The sequence below is a fragment of the Rhinolophus sinicus genome, linkage group LG03, assembly GCF_036562045.2.
Source record: "Rhinolophus sinicus isolate RSC01 linkage group LG03, ASM3656204v1, whole genome shotgun sequence".
Lineage (NCBI taxonomy): Eukaryota > Metazoa > Chordata > Mammalia > Chiroptera > Rhinolophidae > Rhinolophus > Rhinolophus sinicus.
In genome coordinates this window covers 146,744,222-146,762,011 of record NC_133753.1, presented here as the reverse complement: position 1 = coordinate 146,762,011, position 17,790 = coordinate 146,744,222, and the positions used below count along the sequence as shown (strand labels likewise).

Below are 17,790 nucleotides of genomic sequence, written 5' to 3'. Positions count from 1 at the left end.
TGAAACCATTTACTCCATCCTTAGATTGTTGACTGAAATATTTTCAGGAATAAAATTAAAAGCATTACTGATTACCAGATATTAAACCCAGCATTCTACTCTAGGTCTGTAAAGCCTTTCTCTGACTTAGAGGAAATAAAGATAAGGAAGGCGTTCTTTCACTTATCATTTATTCAGTAAATATTTATAAAGCATTTGCAACGTGTGAGTGAGGCTTAGAACTACACGGCGGGACTGCAGTGATGAAAGGATAGACGCAGTCTCTGCTTTCAGAGGCAACATGGAATGGCAGGAAGAGCACTGAATTGTGAGTCCTGAGACCTGAATTCTAGCTCAGTGCAGTCATGAACTAGCTGCATAATTTTGGCAGATGTATATTTCTTTATTTATGAAATTAGTAATTGACTAGCTCTAATATTTTATTATCTTACAACTTGATTTCTTCTAACTTTGACATCTGAAAAAAATTTAAAAGCATGCCATCTTTTTATAATTTGATTATTTAGTTTGCTATTTGACACTGGAATACTTACAATCCTATTGTCCTCCAACACCAACACACATACATGTGTGCATGTGCATGTTTTGAAGATGTGTAGTGTTTATCTTAAGGCAAAGTTTGTCTCCACTCTGTAAATGTGTTCAGAAAACAATATAACACAGATACTGAAGGCAGCTTGTTTTTAACTTGTAGCTAAACATGACATTCAAATGTTAATTGGATGAATAAATCTTGTTCATTTTATAGACATGGAAATGTCAATGGAATAAAACTATTTATCACAAGATAATGGTCTCCTGCCGCCAGATAAATGCCAAGATGAAGATACTTATTGAAAATGTATCAAAATATTCTATTGCTATTTATTGAAAATAAAGGTTGAGGAAAAGTTCAACTTTTCAGGTCAAACATGAGAAATGCTCTGCCTATGGTAATAGTATATTACTATATCAAACACAATGTGCATGGTACAGCAACATGGGGAAATTCTAAGAAATATGGTCTATAAATGAATCTTTTCTCTTTGCAGTATGAGCATTACTGGAGTAGTGCAATGAGGGCTGGGAGGAGACGCCTAATATTTATTTAGCTCTTATTATGTGTCTGACACAGTCCTAAGTGTGTTCACTGATGTAAGCCTCATGAGAACAAGATTTGAAAAGGATTACTATCCTTGTTTACCAGGTAAAAGCTAAAAAACTTGCAGTCTTATAAAGAGTAAGTGCCAACACTGGGATTCGAACTCAGCCCAGACTCCAAATCTAGTGCTCTTTTTCCTCCCCCTCACATCTCTACTTGTATAAGTCTGAATACAGTGCCATTTGGGTTTTGTTCTTGGGTTTTTTTGGGGGAGGCGGTGGTGGTTTGAGTAGATTATTTCCCCAAATTTTGTTGCACTTGATGACCAAATATATTTTTGTATCTAATGATTCAATATACTGATGGGTTTTCTTTACATTATTGTGAACTTGCCTCAGGAAAACTTCACAGCCATAAGTCTGAAGGACTTGGCAGCTCTGAATGGGCCAAGTTACAGTCAAATTGCAGCGGTTAGTCCACCTTCTCTCTGGCCGTGTCTGGTATAAAAGTTCTAGGTAACTCCCTCTTTCTGCTATTTTTCCTGAACTTAGACTTATCTCCCTATTTTTCCACTTATCTTGTGCCATAATGGTCTTCATAATAAAATATGTTACTTGAGTGGTTAAGGATATAGGTGAATAATTGAAGCTGTTCGAACAAAGAAAAGGAGTATTGTTGTTCGCTATAGCGTTTACTAGTCTCCTCATGTCAATTCCTTCTTACGTCTTTTCACTGCTCACATCCACTTCACCACCTGCCACAAACACTGGCTGTTTACGTCTCCCTTCTCTGGACTGTCAGAGAACTGCAGTTTTCCTTTGGCAGCGATCACTTTTTCTCCCAATATTTTCGTTGTTGATATGTTGTGCTATTGATATACTTGTCGTAGTTTCCCTGCTAGATGGTAAGCTCCTTACTAGGAGAGATTGTGTGTTTTCCTTCTCTCTATTCCACATGATATCCAACAGAGTGATCTGAACATTACTCGATCAACAAGAGAATGAAAGAAGTATGTGTATGGTCTCTGATTCTAAGGACAACAGGATGTATTAAGACTTCAGAGGAATAAATGAGCAAACTAATCAGAAACAGTCTCAGAGATATAGAGAAAAACTGAGGGTTGCTAGATGGGAGGGGGGTGGGGATGAGGGAGAAGGTGAGGGGATTAGAAAGCACAGATTGGTGGCCATTATATTGCCACGGGGATGAAAGGCAGTTTGGGGAATATAATCAATAATGTTGTAAAGATTATGTAGGGTGTCGATGGGCACTTGTCTTATTAGGGAGACCACTTCATGGACCATGTAGATGCCTGACCACTGCGCTTCATGGATGGTGTGGATGCCTTATACCTGAGGCTGAAGCTGAATAATATTGAATGTTAACTATAATTTTATATATATATATATATATATATATATATATATATATATATATATACACACACACACACACACATATAGAGTCACAAGATACAGAATACAGCATAGGGAATAGAGTCAATGGAATTGTAACAGCTACATATGATGTTAGAGGGGTAGTAGATTGGGGGTTACCACTTTATGAGGGTAAAACGTCTATTACATTGTTTTGTACTCCTGAAACTAATAATGAAGAAAAAAAAAGACTTCAGAGGCATCCATAGTACAACCTTGTGAATATCGGAGTCTTGTCTACTGGTCCTTGCTTTTACCTATTAGTTTTCTCCAAAACACATTTGTATTTTATTTATTTTGTAAAATTCATAGAGGCATTAAAGGAACAGGTAATTTAACTGATAGATGGTTACAAAGGAGAGAAGCTTGAATGTTGAAATTTCCCTCAGGAAGAAAATAGTACTTCATATAGCATTCTTTTGATATATAAATAGTATGTGTATTAGCAAGGATTTAAAAAGAAATCATACTATTCTTCGGGTAGTTCCGATAGACACCAAGCACCATTGTGCTACACAGATTTCTAACTGACTGTGTTTCTCATGCCCTTTCACAGATGGAAGACCTTTAACTCTGACGGACATATGGGAAGGCGTCCATGAGTGCTATAAGGTGCGGCTGCAGCAGGGGCCATGGGACACCATTACCCAACAGGTTAGAGAGTATTTTCATCTTATTAGATGCAGTCCTTTCCCTCTGCTCATTTTTTCATCTAGTTCTCTCTCCCGTACTCTTTTTCCTGTTTCACTCTTCTATATACTTACAGATTTCAACTCAAATACAGTTTCCTTTAAAAACCCTCCCCAGACCCAGCCTTGGTTTAGCCTCCTTGTTATCAACACTCATACCACCCTGTAAGTTTTTTTTTCATAGTGCTTATCACATTTTAAATCATATATTTGGGTTTTTGTTTTTTTTTAATTAATGTCTGTCTTTTCCACTGTACTGTGTGCTCTCATGTGGACAGACCAGGTCTGTTTTATTCTTCATTGTACACCCAGCACCAGCACAATACTTATAATATAGTAGGTGCTCAATAAAAAGGTAGTAAGTGAATGAGAATAGAAACTAAGTTGGCATATACACTACAAAATAAATGATTTAGCTGGTGTGACCTGTAATATTTAAAGTTTTACTCATAGATGGCTTTGAAAAAAAATAACTTTTGATTAATAATAGGTTTGTAATAGTGATCTGAGAAAGTAGAGAAAATAGATCTGTGAATGTAAATATAAAAAGCAGATTGGCAAAAATAAACAAAATAAATATGTCACTCATGTAAGTCATTATTACTGCCTTGCTAAAATCAGCAGTTACTTTTTTTTAGAAATTTAAAAATACTCATCACCTTGTAACCAATCATGGTCTCCTTGAATATATTTTTTACTTATATCAAAATCTTATTTTTCCAAGGTTCTGTTAAGCTTAATCAAAGCTTCTTTTAAAAATGACTTTATCAACCATTAGAATTTTCATGCCCTCTTATATGTTTGGTCATAATAATGATAGAATCCTTGGCATTTCATAAATAGTTCTTTGACAATGATTGCAAATGACCATTTTCTAGGTTTTAATTAAGGACAAAACTGGGTTTAAGTATATGTATCTTTCACACTGCCCCTCAAATTAACTTTTTCCTTTCACTTTCCCTCTTTAACTCTCCTAGATCAAGCCCTATAGCCTCACCTGGAACAATCAGTAAAGCCTCCTACCTCTGGTCTTCTGCTCCTTTTCTCTCTGCCTCTTACCATTAGTCATATCTTCTTAACCGCTGCTGGATTTACGTTGCCCATGTAAAACCTGTGATAGCTTCCCAAGGACCTATGGCATGGGGTCTAAATGCCTCGCCTGGGCTTCAAGGGCTGCCACTCCCTGGCTCCAACTTGCCCTTTCTTTTTTTCTTTCTCTGTCTCTCTTTTTTTCATAGCATCAAGAGTTTATTAAGGGAACTTACATAATGAGGCATGTCTTGGGCAGGGGCAAGATGATGTAGATATCCTCCACTCCAACCCACCCTCCTAAGCTTATCTTCTACTCTACTTCACACCGCCTTGGCTCCTGCCACACATGGTGATTCATTCCCTGAAGCCATCTTGTGCAGTTTGTTCTTGGAATTCTTCCCAGGTTTCGTGGCTTCCCTGTTGCCTGCTTTCTGTCTTCGTATTTCCACCTCTTGTTCTCTCCTATGTTCCTTCCTCTGAACCCCCCACCCCCGCCAGCTCACAAGAATGGCCCGCTCTGAAATCCTAGTCCTGTAGAAAAGGCATGGGTGGCTGCTATGATAAAAGGTAATGAGATATATAAGCAAATCAGCCATAAAGATTTTGGCAAGAGCATTTCATTTTATGCAAAGTATTTTAGATTAACCTTTAAGTATGTCAAGGTGAGTACTAAGAGTTTCAACTTCCAGTGTCTTGTCAGTGACCACAAACCATCTAAAAATGTACACTGTAGCATCAGAATCTATAGGGCCCAGAAAATGTTTGTTTGTGAGTGTAAAGGAAGATGGCAAAGGATAGGGGAAGAGAGCATCCAAAAATACATATGTATTTAACTGTAGCGTTTTTTTCTCAGTTCCTTCTCAGGTATATTTTCCATTATGTTCATGAGCCCAGTTCTTTTTCTTTTTCTGTCTCTAGCAGCCCTGTTACTAATCTCCTCAATGCAAGACTATAGCACAGTTCCTGGCGGGCTATGTCATTTTGGGTTTTAATTCTACATGTCTGTTCTGACTCATGTCATATGAACAAGGTTCTGAACTCAACTGTATTTTCTTAGTTTTCTAATACGGTGTTACAAATAGACATCTTTCAAATCAAATGAACCAATCAAATGAACCAATCTATACCTTAATTGTTTTTGGTGGAATTGATTAATGTCTTTCAATTTATAGGCATTTAAGTATCGTATAGATAGCCTGTTAGTGGGACATTTTTGTCCTACCTATCCATAGCATAATAATAATGATAAATCCTAACACAATAAGCATTACTATTTCTAACATCAAGAGTGGGCCCACCTAATAGGAGGGATATTTGATATAACCGAACTGCAATACAACGATAACATTTGCATATTCCTTTGGAATTTATCTTATTGGTATTTATTTGTGGACAGCTATCCCACTTTTGATAACAGAAATTATTTAAGCATTAGCCTTGCTTATCACAGTGCATGGACAGGCACTAAAGACCTAACAAGAGATGCCCAGTTGTTGCCATTACACTACCTGGCATTTAAAGTCATCATGAGTATTTCCTTTGAAGGTCTTGGCTTTTAATCCCAGACCCGTCAATGGGTTGGTAGTTATGTGTTCTTCTTTGCTTGAGGTCTTTGAGAGAGTTTTGTAAGGCCCCGTGCGTAGGAAAAAATAGTGGAGTGAAGGAGAGGGTGTGATAAAGCATGAGGGCAGAATGAGCTGATAGAATGTCGGTGGCACAAAATAGTAGATACCAGTTTGCAGAATTATACTAAAGAAGCATTAGCTTGCAGACTGAACATGATAATAATATCCTGTCCTGTAGAGTGGCTTAAAAACAAAAGCAGCCTTCGCATAATATAAAATGCATTTCAGTTCATTTCCAGGCTTGATTGTGCGCACATCGTTTGTTGCTCTTCATCTTTAGTAATCACACTTCTGTTCTCTCAGCATTTGTCTTGATGATAAGGACCTGCTCATGTCAGACACGAACCCTCTCTTTTGAAGACAAACCACTCATGAATCTCATACATTTGATTACGGTGATTACTCACCTGCTTTTGTCCAGCATTACAGACTACCTATTATCTCAACCCTGCAACCTAATAAAGAACTTCCGAAAGGAAGTTAACAGATGCCTAGGTTGGACCTGCCTAAATGGGGAGAGTGAATATTACAGTAATGACCACTGGAAGGTGTGATCTCTGTGTTTTAGTAAAGAGCTCCTGTGATCTTGGCACCAGCCAAAGTCATTAGATAAAAAAGCGTACCTTCAATTTTACTTGAGGATGTATGTGTTTATGTATGAGGGTGTGTAGTAGTCAGATAAGTAATTTTTTCTTACTGTCTTCTTTTTATAAACATACACAAAAGTAGAGATAATAGTATAACACACTTACAAACTCATGGTTGGTCTTCTTTTTTGGCATCTCACTCAATCTGGAGTTTTTTTGGAAGCAAATCCTAAATATCATATTATCTCATCCATAAATATTTAAGTAGATACCTTTAAAAGATAAGGGCTCTTCACAGATGTTTGTAGCAGCCTTATTCTTAATAGCCCATAGAAACAACACAGATGTCCTTGAGAAGGTGGATGGTTAAACAAATTGCTGTATATACTTACCATGGACTATTACTCACCAATGCAAAGGAGCCCACTATTGACACTCTCAGCAACCCAGATGAATCTCCAGGTAATTATCCTGAGTGGGGAAAAGAAAAGGAAGGAAGGAAGGAAGGAAGGAAGGAAGGAAGGAAGGAAGGAAGGAAGGAAGGAAGGAAGGAAGAAAGATCCCAGAAGGTTACATAGTATCTGATTCCATTTATCTAACATTTTTGAAATGACAAAATCTTACATTGGAGAACAGATTTGTGGTTGCCAAGTTGTTAGAGAGGAAGGTGTGGGTGGGAGAGAAGTGGGTCTGGTTGGAAAAGGCAACATGAGGGAAATTTTCTGTATCTGACTGTATCAATGTCAATATCTTGTTTTCGATATTGTACTATAGTTTTGCAGTATGTCACCATTGGGGGAACTGGGTGAGGGGTACAGGGGATCTCCATATCATTTCTTATAACTGAATGTGAGTCTAATGCAAAATAAAAAGTTTAATTTAAAAATAAGGTAAAGACTCAAAAAATATAACCACAATATAACCATAATATTATCACAACTGAAATTATAAATTTCTTAATGTCTTTAAGCAATTAATGTTTAAACTTCCCCAACTTTTTTTATACACTTTCTTTGATCAGGATCTAAAGAAGATTTACACATTAAAATGGTAAACATCTCTTAAGACATTTTGAATCTGAGATTCCCATTCTTCCCTCCTTTTTTTTTCTTTTCTGTACAGTTTTTTGTTGAAGAAACACGTTGTTTGTCCCGTAGTATTTGCAGTTGGATTTTTTTTCTAACTCTATCTCTATTGTGTTGTTTAGTATTTCTTCCTGTGAAGATTCTTTCTCTTCATATTTCAGCTTTCAGTTGATGCTCTATCATCCTCCAAAGGTGACCAAGAAAGGGTTTTTATGTATCTGTATGAACTCATGGATATAAACGTTTTATTCATTTCAGTTCACTTTAGTGATTATCTTCATTGATTCTTGATTTACCCTATCTTTGGCCAGTGAAAGTCTTTTGAAGTTGGCTTGTGAGCTGTGTTGGTACAGCCCAAGTAGTTTTGCTGGCTTCTTGTTTTTTGGTGTGACAAGTTGTTGCACGTTCATGTTGGGCAATTCTTGCCCAGACTTGAGGTCAGCCATTTTCCAAAGAGGCTTCCTTCCTTTCAGAGCCTTTATCGAGGTGCTGGTGGCAGAGAGAGTGGATTTGACTCTGAGCACCCCCACTTACTAGCTGCATGCATGACCTTGGGCAAATTGTGAAGACTCTGTTATTTGTTCATTAAAGATAATGGTAGCACCTATAGAGAATTGGTGCGAAGACTAAGGAAAAAGGATTGTATATAAAACCCAACCTGTGTCATCTCTCCTTTCAAATGTATTCTTTCTAATACCTGAACTGTGCACTTTGAATTTGGAAACCAAGACTTTTGAAGAAATTTGTTTTCTGATTCCACATACCTAAGCAAGGCTGTCTAAATACAAGTAAATGAATGGTGTTGGGAGCATAAAAGTGGAAACAAATCCATTGATTATTTTTTCTTATATGATCCCATTCAAGTACTGTGACAGAACTGGGTTGGAGATTTGTAGGGAGTGGAATAGGAGGAGCCTGTGCAATATACATTTTGAATATCCCAAATACCACTGATTCATTTCAAAGACTTTAGCATCTCTAAAACATGCAAAAATATGATAATTACTTTTAGTGAGTTTTTATTATATTTCCATGACAAATCTCTCAGGGCAAAAAAAGAAAAATCAAAAACAACTAAAAACAAAACTCCGTGTACCTTTTGGTGAATATATTGCTTTTGACTCTCAGTGATACAGGAAGTCACTGGTTAAGGATTCTTAAATAATGAAGCTTGATATGTTGCCTGGTGATTTATAATGATGGCTGATAAACTGATGATTTAATTGTGCTTCCTCTAGTAATAATCTTAAGTGCTTGAATGAAGTTCCAGTGATTGGCTTTCTTCTGAACTCAGTCTCCCTGGAGTCTTTAGGCATCTCTTTTACACAACATCCGATAACTGACTTTTAACTGTTCCTATTTTAAATAATACAAATCAATTAAAACACACAGCTGTTTAACAAAACTTCTCCGTGTTGGTATGGGTCTCTGTGGGTATTTCCTGGTGGCTCATAATGACATCAATTTAGTGCACCTGGTAGGATCTGTGTGAACTGGAAGTGGCTTAATTCTTAAACGACAAGAAAATTAAGAAGCTTTTATGGATTGCTGTTGCTGCTTCAAAATCGTTGCCAGCTCCATTGATGGCTCTTTTGCGGTAAAGTTTTATTTAAATGGGATTGCAGACATCATGTGATTGTTTTCTCTGTAATTTGCTGTTAATTTGTTGATTGTGAGTTTTTAGGTATTCATTCTGGACATTAGTAAGTCACTTTAGTGGGTAGTTTTATGAATGTAAATGTATTTGTGTTTATTACATATAAATATGTACTGTGTATACACAGTAAATGTGTCCATTTTGCAGACTTTTTGAGAAACCTTCCAATGTTTTAATATTACTCAGTGATTCTACCACACTTTCCCGTCTTAGGAGAGTGAAATATGTTTTCATCCTTGTATCTCACTTTCTTTGGTAGCTTAGGGTAATGATGACAGTGTCATGTTTCTCTGTCTCTATTAGTAATTATTTTTAGATTGTCAGTCTGCACATTCATTGTGACTTTTAACATTTATTGAATGCTGATGCATGGGTACCATACATTGTCAAAGTACTTCACTTTCCATATTTATTTATTTATTTATATCAATTCTGAAATGTCTACACATTCCATTGTGTTTTTCTTGTTTGGGGGTAAAAAAAGATACATTTTTATAAATTTTGTTTGTTCCTCAGACTTTCTTTACATTATGAAATATATTTGTAAAACAAGAATATGTGAAACTTCTTTCTTAGTATTTGTAAGTAATTAATTTTTCTCAAAAAATTTTTTTTGGCTTTACGCCCTGGAGTGTTTTGGGAAAGTCTTAACTTCATACTAACTGCTATTGAAGCATTGGTATAATATTACTTCCTCATCCAGCTTTTAATTTCTAAAGTTTTCTGACCACTAACCACTAATTAAGTGTTCAAATTAATCTAAGTAAAAGGGGGGATGATTTATTACTTAAGAAGCTTGTCTTATTAAATTAATTTCTGACATGTTTTGTTTCATTCAATTTTAATGAGAATTCAAGCTACATTGTTAAACAAGGAATGTATTTCTTATAAGTAACCAGATTATAATGGTATATTTGGTTTTTACTTCTTTAACTTGAAGTTTGTTTCATGAGATAAGCCTGGTTAATATTCTGTTATATGTATATCTGATTGAGGAGAATATTGCTTAGCTTTTTACCATCAAAGTTATACTTTTGACTCAGCACATGCCTTTGAATTTACACAAAAGTTTTCTTTAAAGAATTTCCCAGCATTTCATTGATCCTTGGAATTTCTAGTCCAAAAAACGAAACAGCTTATAAATGTAAAAATTAAATACCATTAAAAATATTTAATAATTCATTTTAATATTACTCATCTTAGCACATTTCATTTTGATAATTACCTACCATCAATTTTTAATTTTTAATAAACATCTTAGTTCCTAAACTTCAAGTTTGAGGAATATTTATATGCTCATTTCCAGTTTTTGAGGTACAGGTAATTGATGGGTGGGTTCTACGGCAGTAGCCAGAGGCAGGTAGGGCAGCCTGGGACAGCAGGAAGGCAGAGGAGACAGACTCTGCAGACACACTTGCCCAGACTGGTTCTGAGTCCCTTATACAGGTATAAGCTTCCTAAGAAAGATGCTATTGGTTTTATCCTGTTTTGGCACAATGGTTGCTACACATACATACATATTCTACAATGTAATTGTTGCACGTTTTTTCCCATTCCACTTCTTAACCCCTTCAGCTTCTGTTTTAACCTGTTATGTTCCTGATTTTTTTTTCAATGTCAGCTGCTAAATTCCCTTGTACTATATTTGCAGTCTATAGTTTAAAATTAGGCCAATAAATAGAGATAATACCAAAATATGTAAAGTATTTGTGCAAGTCATTACAATTATTTTATTGTATGCTGATGTTATTTTTTTTAGTATATTATGAATTTATTTCTACTTCCCTCTGTCCAACCTGAATTCGAAAAAATATTTCAATTGGTATATATACATATACTCTAATATAAGATGAATACATATAGTATAACCATCCAAGCAAGGGAATAAGAACTAAGCGATGGAAGGGAAGAGACAGTTGCAACACAAAACCTAGGTTAAGGAAAGTTCTGAGCTTTCTAGAACAAAAAAGAGAAAGGAAAAGCTAATTAAATTCATTGCTTTCATTCTGTTATGGAAGGAAGCAAACAAGTTTATCAGGGGAGACAAACTTTTTTTTATATTAAATTTCAGAAAAATAATTTTACAAACATGGAAAAATCGTCTGCTTCATAGATACTACTTAAAGCAGCTGTAGGAGATGAGGAGGGAATGACGTTCAGTTGTCGTTGTGTGCGTTACAGTAATGTACTGTGTGTGTAGGTTTACACTCTCAAGGTCTTAATCAGCAGATTACTGCTCAGACTGAGCTTGCAGATGTATTTTAAGTGCTTGGAAATTTTTTTGAATTTGAATACTTTTAGACTGGATATGTGCTCTCTACTTAACCATGGTCACTTCCCCTCCCTATTGCCTCATACCCTGTCTATTTCACTTATTTACTTTGCCTGCCTGTCTTCTAAAGGCACTTGAGTTTGCCAATTCCTATATTGATATAAGACAGAAAGAGCTTAGAGATTCTATATGATTCTGAATGTGTGCATCTCAGTAGGTATCTTAGACGATCCTCAAATAAAACTGCTATCATCTGGGCTTACATTTTTTAATAACTTATTTTTTTCTGATTAAAAAAAGTAATGCATATTGATAATTTTTAATAAAATATAGAATAGCATAAATAAAGAATAAACATTACTCATGATCTTAAGCAGTGAAAGTTACCACTGCTAACCTTTCAGTGCACAGCTTTCTAGAATGATTGTATACAGTCATATAATTATATATAAAATACATATATTCACATATATGTATATATTATATATAAATATACAAAAAACACAAATGAGATCATACTATGCACCTGGTTTTTAAAATTTACATCATAGACAATTTTTCATGCCAATACTTAAATACATCTAAATTTTCCCTTTAATGACTACATAGCATTTCATTCTAAGGCCATGCTGTAACTGTTTTAACCGATTTTATGTGTTCAACATTGAGTTCTTTTCCAGTTGTTTGTCTTATAAATAGTGTTTAAGTGAGTATCCTTGTACAGATAATTCATGCACTTGTCAGGTTATTTCTTTGGAATAAATTCTTAGAAGTAGAATTGGTGAGTCAATGAATATTCACTTTCAAAGATTTTGTTAGATAGACCCATGTCAAGCTCAGAAAAGGTGTCCTCCTTCTAGCAGTCTATTAGAGGGCCCATTTGAACCCTAAGAGCCTGCTCACACTGGTCATAATTGTTCTTAATGTGTTACAATCTGATGCCAATGAGGCTTCTAATTGGAGTCATGTATCAAACACTTTAACACTGAAGTTACTGATGAATGGCTGAAATGTGGTTGTTCTTGCAATTGACTGGCACATACATTGTAGACACTAGGGAAGTTGACGTATGGTCAGAACTAAAGGGGTCTGATTTCCATTTTTGCTAAGACTGAGCATTGTTTCTGCTGTCCTGAGGCAGCTGCAGGAGACCTGTCAGCAGGGCCAAGGCCTTTCTTTGTAAGCTTCTTTAGATTGTGCAAATGATTGAACAGAATCTGTGGAAACTCCTAAGTCCTGCTCCTTTCAGCATGGAAGATAGGATCTTGGACTCCACGGTTTTTGTGAGCTGGCATTGTCAGTCATCCACTTCACTCAGATAACAAAACTTATTTGGAATATTTGAGTGAGTAAAATTGTATTGAAGCGGGCCTGTCAGGATAAGGTAACTATAAATACACCCCCTCCAAACAATTAAAGAGTTAGTTAGCATTTTGAATTCTTCCAAAACATTATCCATTTGGATCCTGAAGAACATCTTTTAAAACTGACAGATTCGGTTTTGGCACAGTTGTGCTTGAGCTGTTCCTCCTGGCAGTAATTGGCCACTAGATTAATGTGTTCTTTAAGTACAACCAGGTCGTCACCATAAAGATGAGTGCTTGCTTTTCTGTTTGCTGTCACAGGAAATCAAGTTCTTACTTCTTCTAAAAGGTCTATGAGATTGGAAATAAATTTAAAAGTGTGGGGCTCGAATACAACTCTATTATATAACCTTTTAAGATTAGAACTTATCTTGTCTAAAGATTATTCCAGTAAGAAGAGCTAACATTTAGGAAGCATTTCCTAAGTATCAGGCATTCTTCTAAGTACTTTATACATATTATTTTACTTACTCTTCTGAACACCTTTATTAGATTGATGCTACTTTCTACGTTTTAGAGAAGGAGAAACTGAGGAAAAAAGAAATTATAACATGCTAAAGGTCAAACATGTACTGAGTTACAGAAGCAGGTTTGAAACTCAGATGGCTGTATTTGAGAGCTCACCTCCTTCAGCAATATGTTCTAGCTCCTTCTATGATGCTAATCTTATTCTCAAGATAGTATTGTATGAATGATACCATATTAAACTGAGTCTGATCCATTTGGGGTCAGATGAAAACTGATGAAAACTCTGAAACCTGGTCCTAGACACACAACATTTGGCACCCTGAATCAGGAGACCCCGCCACAGGACTTGCATCCTTGGACCTTGCAGTGGGTACAGCGGAGTAGAACTCAGCATGCATGCCCCCCTTCTGCTCTTGTGCCCTTCCTGTACTGCAGATGCTGGAAAGCTAAAACACAATTCTCTGTCTCCCTCATGGAGAGGGGCCTGAATTTGATTTAGGTTTGTCATATCAGATGCATTATACAGCATTTGGAAAGCAGAAGTGTGTGGAGGTTGAACTTGGTAGGAGCACTGTGGATCATGAACGATGTCTGTGTGGCTTCGGTGTTAGTTGCTAGCTCTAGGAGTGTCAGGAGGCGGAGGATGGGGCAATCATTTTGTTGGTGTGAATTGCAGCATGTGTGACATGGCGTTGGAGGTCACTGCAGCAGAGGCAGGCTTCGGATCGTGGGGATGGAGGCATGATTCTAGGATGGCAGATTCCTGATCTGAGAAGAGGCAGTAGGTCTCATACTTGTAGTGTCCCATTCTCCAGTGTGACCTTGGGAATTGTCCCTGGGAGTCATCTAGAATTTGTTTATTCAGTCCCCAATGAGAGCTTTACTTAGTCAGAGTAGATTGTTTTGCGCAGCTTGACTGGTACGGTAATATATAGCTGCACCCAAGGACAATGTTTTCAATAGGTTGGGAGTTTGGGGCTGAAATCAGAGACTCTTGGGTTCTTATTCAGGTCCTTCCACTTATTACCAGTGGGACCAAGGACAAGCAATTTGACCCTTCACCTTCCTCATTCGCAAAATGGGAAATTATTTCCATATGGGGACTGTTATAAAGACTACCCCATTGGGTTGTTGAGAGAATCATATGAGTTAATGCATGGGATGTGTTTAGCATAATGCCTGGCACATAGTTGATGCTAAGAATGTGAGCTATTATTATCATTAACCCCTAAATACTGTGAAAAAGAGAAGCAGAAGACATAATTCAGTGCTTCTACCAAGAACGGTCCACTGTAGTGGTCAATAGAAGAATGGTTGAGCGTCCAGTTTCCTAGAGCCGTATATTCACAGGCCAAGACTAGTAGTTTATGGAGAAGAGGGAGGCCGATCTAGAGTACTTGGGGATTATATTTACTTAGTTAACTAGATAAAGAGTTGTGTAGTTCTCATTCAAAAGAAGATTTTTAAAAAGCCTGATAGCAATCTGCTTCCTCAGGAAAGACATTCGGCTTTAGATGGCTATTTTGGAATGCTGTTTTGTATGGGATGTGGTTGGCAATTCATGGGAGGAATGGCCCGAGACTGCATGAGCAGTAGAAGTAGTCCATCTGGGCCTCCGTGAGATTCCATCTCCACATACTTCTTCCTGAACTATGCCGTGAGCAGTGGTATTCTATAATCTATAGTTGTGATTGGACCTATGGCTGAACCTGCAGCTTCCTGTTGAGATAAAGATATATCTGAACATATCCTACAAAACATCTAGAATTGAATATATAGATATTGTAGTCAAGTTTTTAAACCATTCATTGATGAATGGAGTTGAGTTGAATACGTCTGAGTTGCTTCCTCAATCAATATGTTCCTTTCTGCCAGGCTTTCTCCCTACCCACACTCGATCAATATTCAAATAGTCTTTAATAACCAAGAATGCAGTGGCCTGTCCCTCCCACCCTCACAGCAGTTCAGGCAGGTTTTTCAAACTTAGACTTGTTAATATTCAGCCAGTGGGGAACCTCCACGAGAGGATGGCCAGAGCAGTCAATGCCCTAGACCTTGGAAGGTTGCTTATGTAACCCATTTAAAGGTTCCTACAGCCTTCCTCTCCCACTTTAACTTGGAGGTCATCACACAATCAAATTAATTGTAAACATTTGTTAAATGAGAAAATACATTTAAGAGTCCTGTAAAATGATGATTTTTGATCCTCAAAGTCTATCTCATAAGTAGAAATAATCAGTGAAATGCAATTATTTTCCATATTTTATTCCAATTCTTCACAGACATGTTTGCCATCAGTGCCTGTATCACTGCCAGCAATAGCTGAATGACCAATAGAGCTGGTCTCTTCAATATGTCAATGATGTTTCCTCTTAGGGTTGGATTTACGAGAACTGAGTTGTAACTATACACGAGTTTGGCCATTATTTTCCCCCATTCATCAAAGTGGCTATGGCTACAGGTGTGGACGATAGGAAAATGGTCTTCTCATCTGAGAGAACAGGTCTTTCTTCTACTGATGGAGCTTTAATCAAATCATTATCATTTCATGTACTCTGATCTGAAATTACTGTGCCAGCTAATTTGAGTTTCACCCTGGATTCAGGAAAGCCCCATGGTTGAGTGTGGGTATCTGGGGGCTCTTCTCTGTGTGTATTAGGGTGTATGTGATGGCCTGGTGGGAAGAGGGGACATAATCTGGAAGGGGTCAAAATAAGTAAATGGGTCTTTGGAGCTCGCCACCTTATTTCAATCAAAGTACCTCCACTTCCTTCTGTTTTTAGGCTCCTTGTAGGTTTTATTTGCAAAGTGTTCTGCTCCTTTAAGATGCTTGAAAACATCTGAGCTGGATGATACATTGTCGATATAATTCAAAAGACTGTCAAGTTAAAGCTAGGCAAGTAACATTACCTTGTTCCTCAACAAGAGGAATTTTAGTATCGAGACATGTCAGGTCTATCTTTTGAGGCAGTTGTATCAGGAATATATGTCTGTATTGTTTCTAGCAGGTTGCTCAGAAAAAAAAAAAGAAATCTTTTTGGTCTTAACTGAGATCAGTATGGCCAGGCCTACCTTTGCATCTGCTATAGCGATATAATAAATACTTCTTAGAGTCCACAAGCTTGGATATTACAGAGTTCATTCTGTCAATCTGAGGCAACTTCTAACAGCTGATGATATGACTCAGAGGAAGGTAGTCAGGGTATTTGAATTTCGCTCTCATCCTGGCACTTTAAAGGAGATAGACTTTTGGCCTCTGGGTATATTCTGTAAGCTCCCTTAGAATCAGAAAATATAGCCAGTTAACTTTGGAAACTAAGGATCTTAAGTTTCTACAGCTGCCAATAGTGTCTTCCCTGTTCTTTAAACCAGGTCAGCTCACTTATATCTTAGATAACAATGGGCAACCTGCACACACACCAAGGTAGCTCCAGAAAACTACCCAGTTTATTTCCCTTCTTCCTAGCTTGTGTGCAGTCCGCTTTCCTTCCTGTCTCATTCCTGCCTGACCTGAAGCCCTTGGCTGTGTGACACTAGCATTGACACTTCGTGGGCCCCTGACCTTGGTACTTGACAGTAGTCTTGCACAAACCTCAGCTCTCTCTAGCCAACATTGGCTTTGGCCGGTTCCCTGTGCTACTTAAAGGAAACTTGTCCTCTCTTAGTCTGTCCCCCTAACAATATTCTGTCCCTAAACTCTGCAGGATCTACCTAACCCTCCCGAAGACTTTTCAGCCAGATTGGACAGAGACTAAAGGAATCTGAAGTAGAGCAAAACCAACCAGTCATTCTCAGATGGGGGGTTTTTCCAAAGCAGTCTAAGGACAAGGTGACTTTCCAGGTGATGGATTGGAAATCTTAAGGGCTCCTTCCTTTATGTCCGCCTGTCTGTGTCTATAAATAAAATGATTCGTGCACTCATACTGTGGGGACAGAGTCCCAGAGAGCAGTTTCCAGGTTCTCGGCCTCACGTGGAAAGGTGCTGGCTTGGTTATTAGATGGCCATCAGCTGTTACCGGTTAGCCATTAGCCATAATATAACTGCTGTGGCTACGCTGGGGGTTGTTGGTTGGCAGAGATTATGTGGCCCCTGCTTCCTGTATCTCCAACCCAGCCTCCAGCGAGAATATAGAGGTATGACTCCCCTATCTATGGCTCCGTTGGTGTTCCTTTTTGGCCTCACCATGCCCTGCGTTCTTATGTGGGGAGCGGGACCAGAGACCCCGCTTGACACATATCATGTTCCCATTCAGGGCTTTGGGTGACTGACCTCAGCTGAGCCCGAATACTCTGAGAACACTTCTAAAGGCAGGGGTTTAACAAGCAGTAAAGTCCATTTCCTAAACTATGAATGTTCCCTCCAGGTCCTGGTTAATGTGTGATGTTGTACACCCTGCCCATGGAAAGGAGAAGCCCTTGCGTATTTTGAAGTGAAAACATGAGGAAATTTGGGAGGCAGGGCGGTGCTGGGGCTGGAGAAGTTTGATTAAGAGG

General features: G+C 37.6%; 1 protein-coding gene across 1 annotated transcript in view; it reads left to right on the top strand.

The window, feature by feature from the left end:
• Positions 1-17,790, top strand: part of ATG10 (autophagy related 10) — a 334,391-nt gene that overhangs the window by 268,402 nt on the left and 48,199 nt on the right. The window contains 1 exon segment of the mRNA XM_019746380.2: positions 3,074-3,171. Coding sequence (XP_019601939.2) covers positions 3,074-3,171 — 98 coding nt within the window.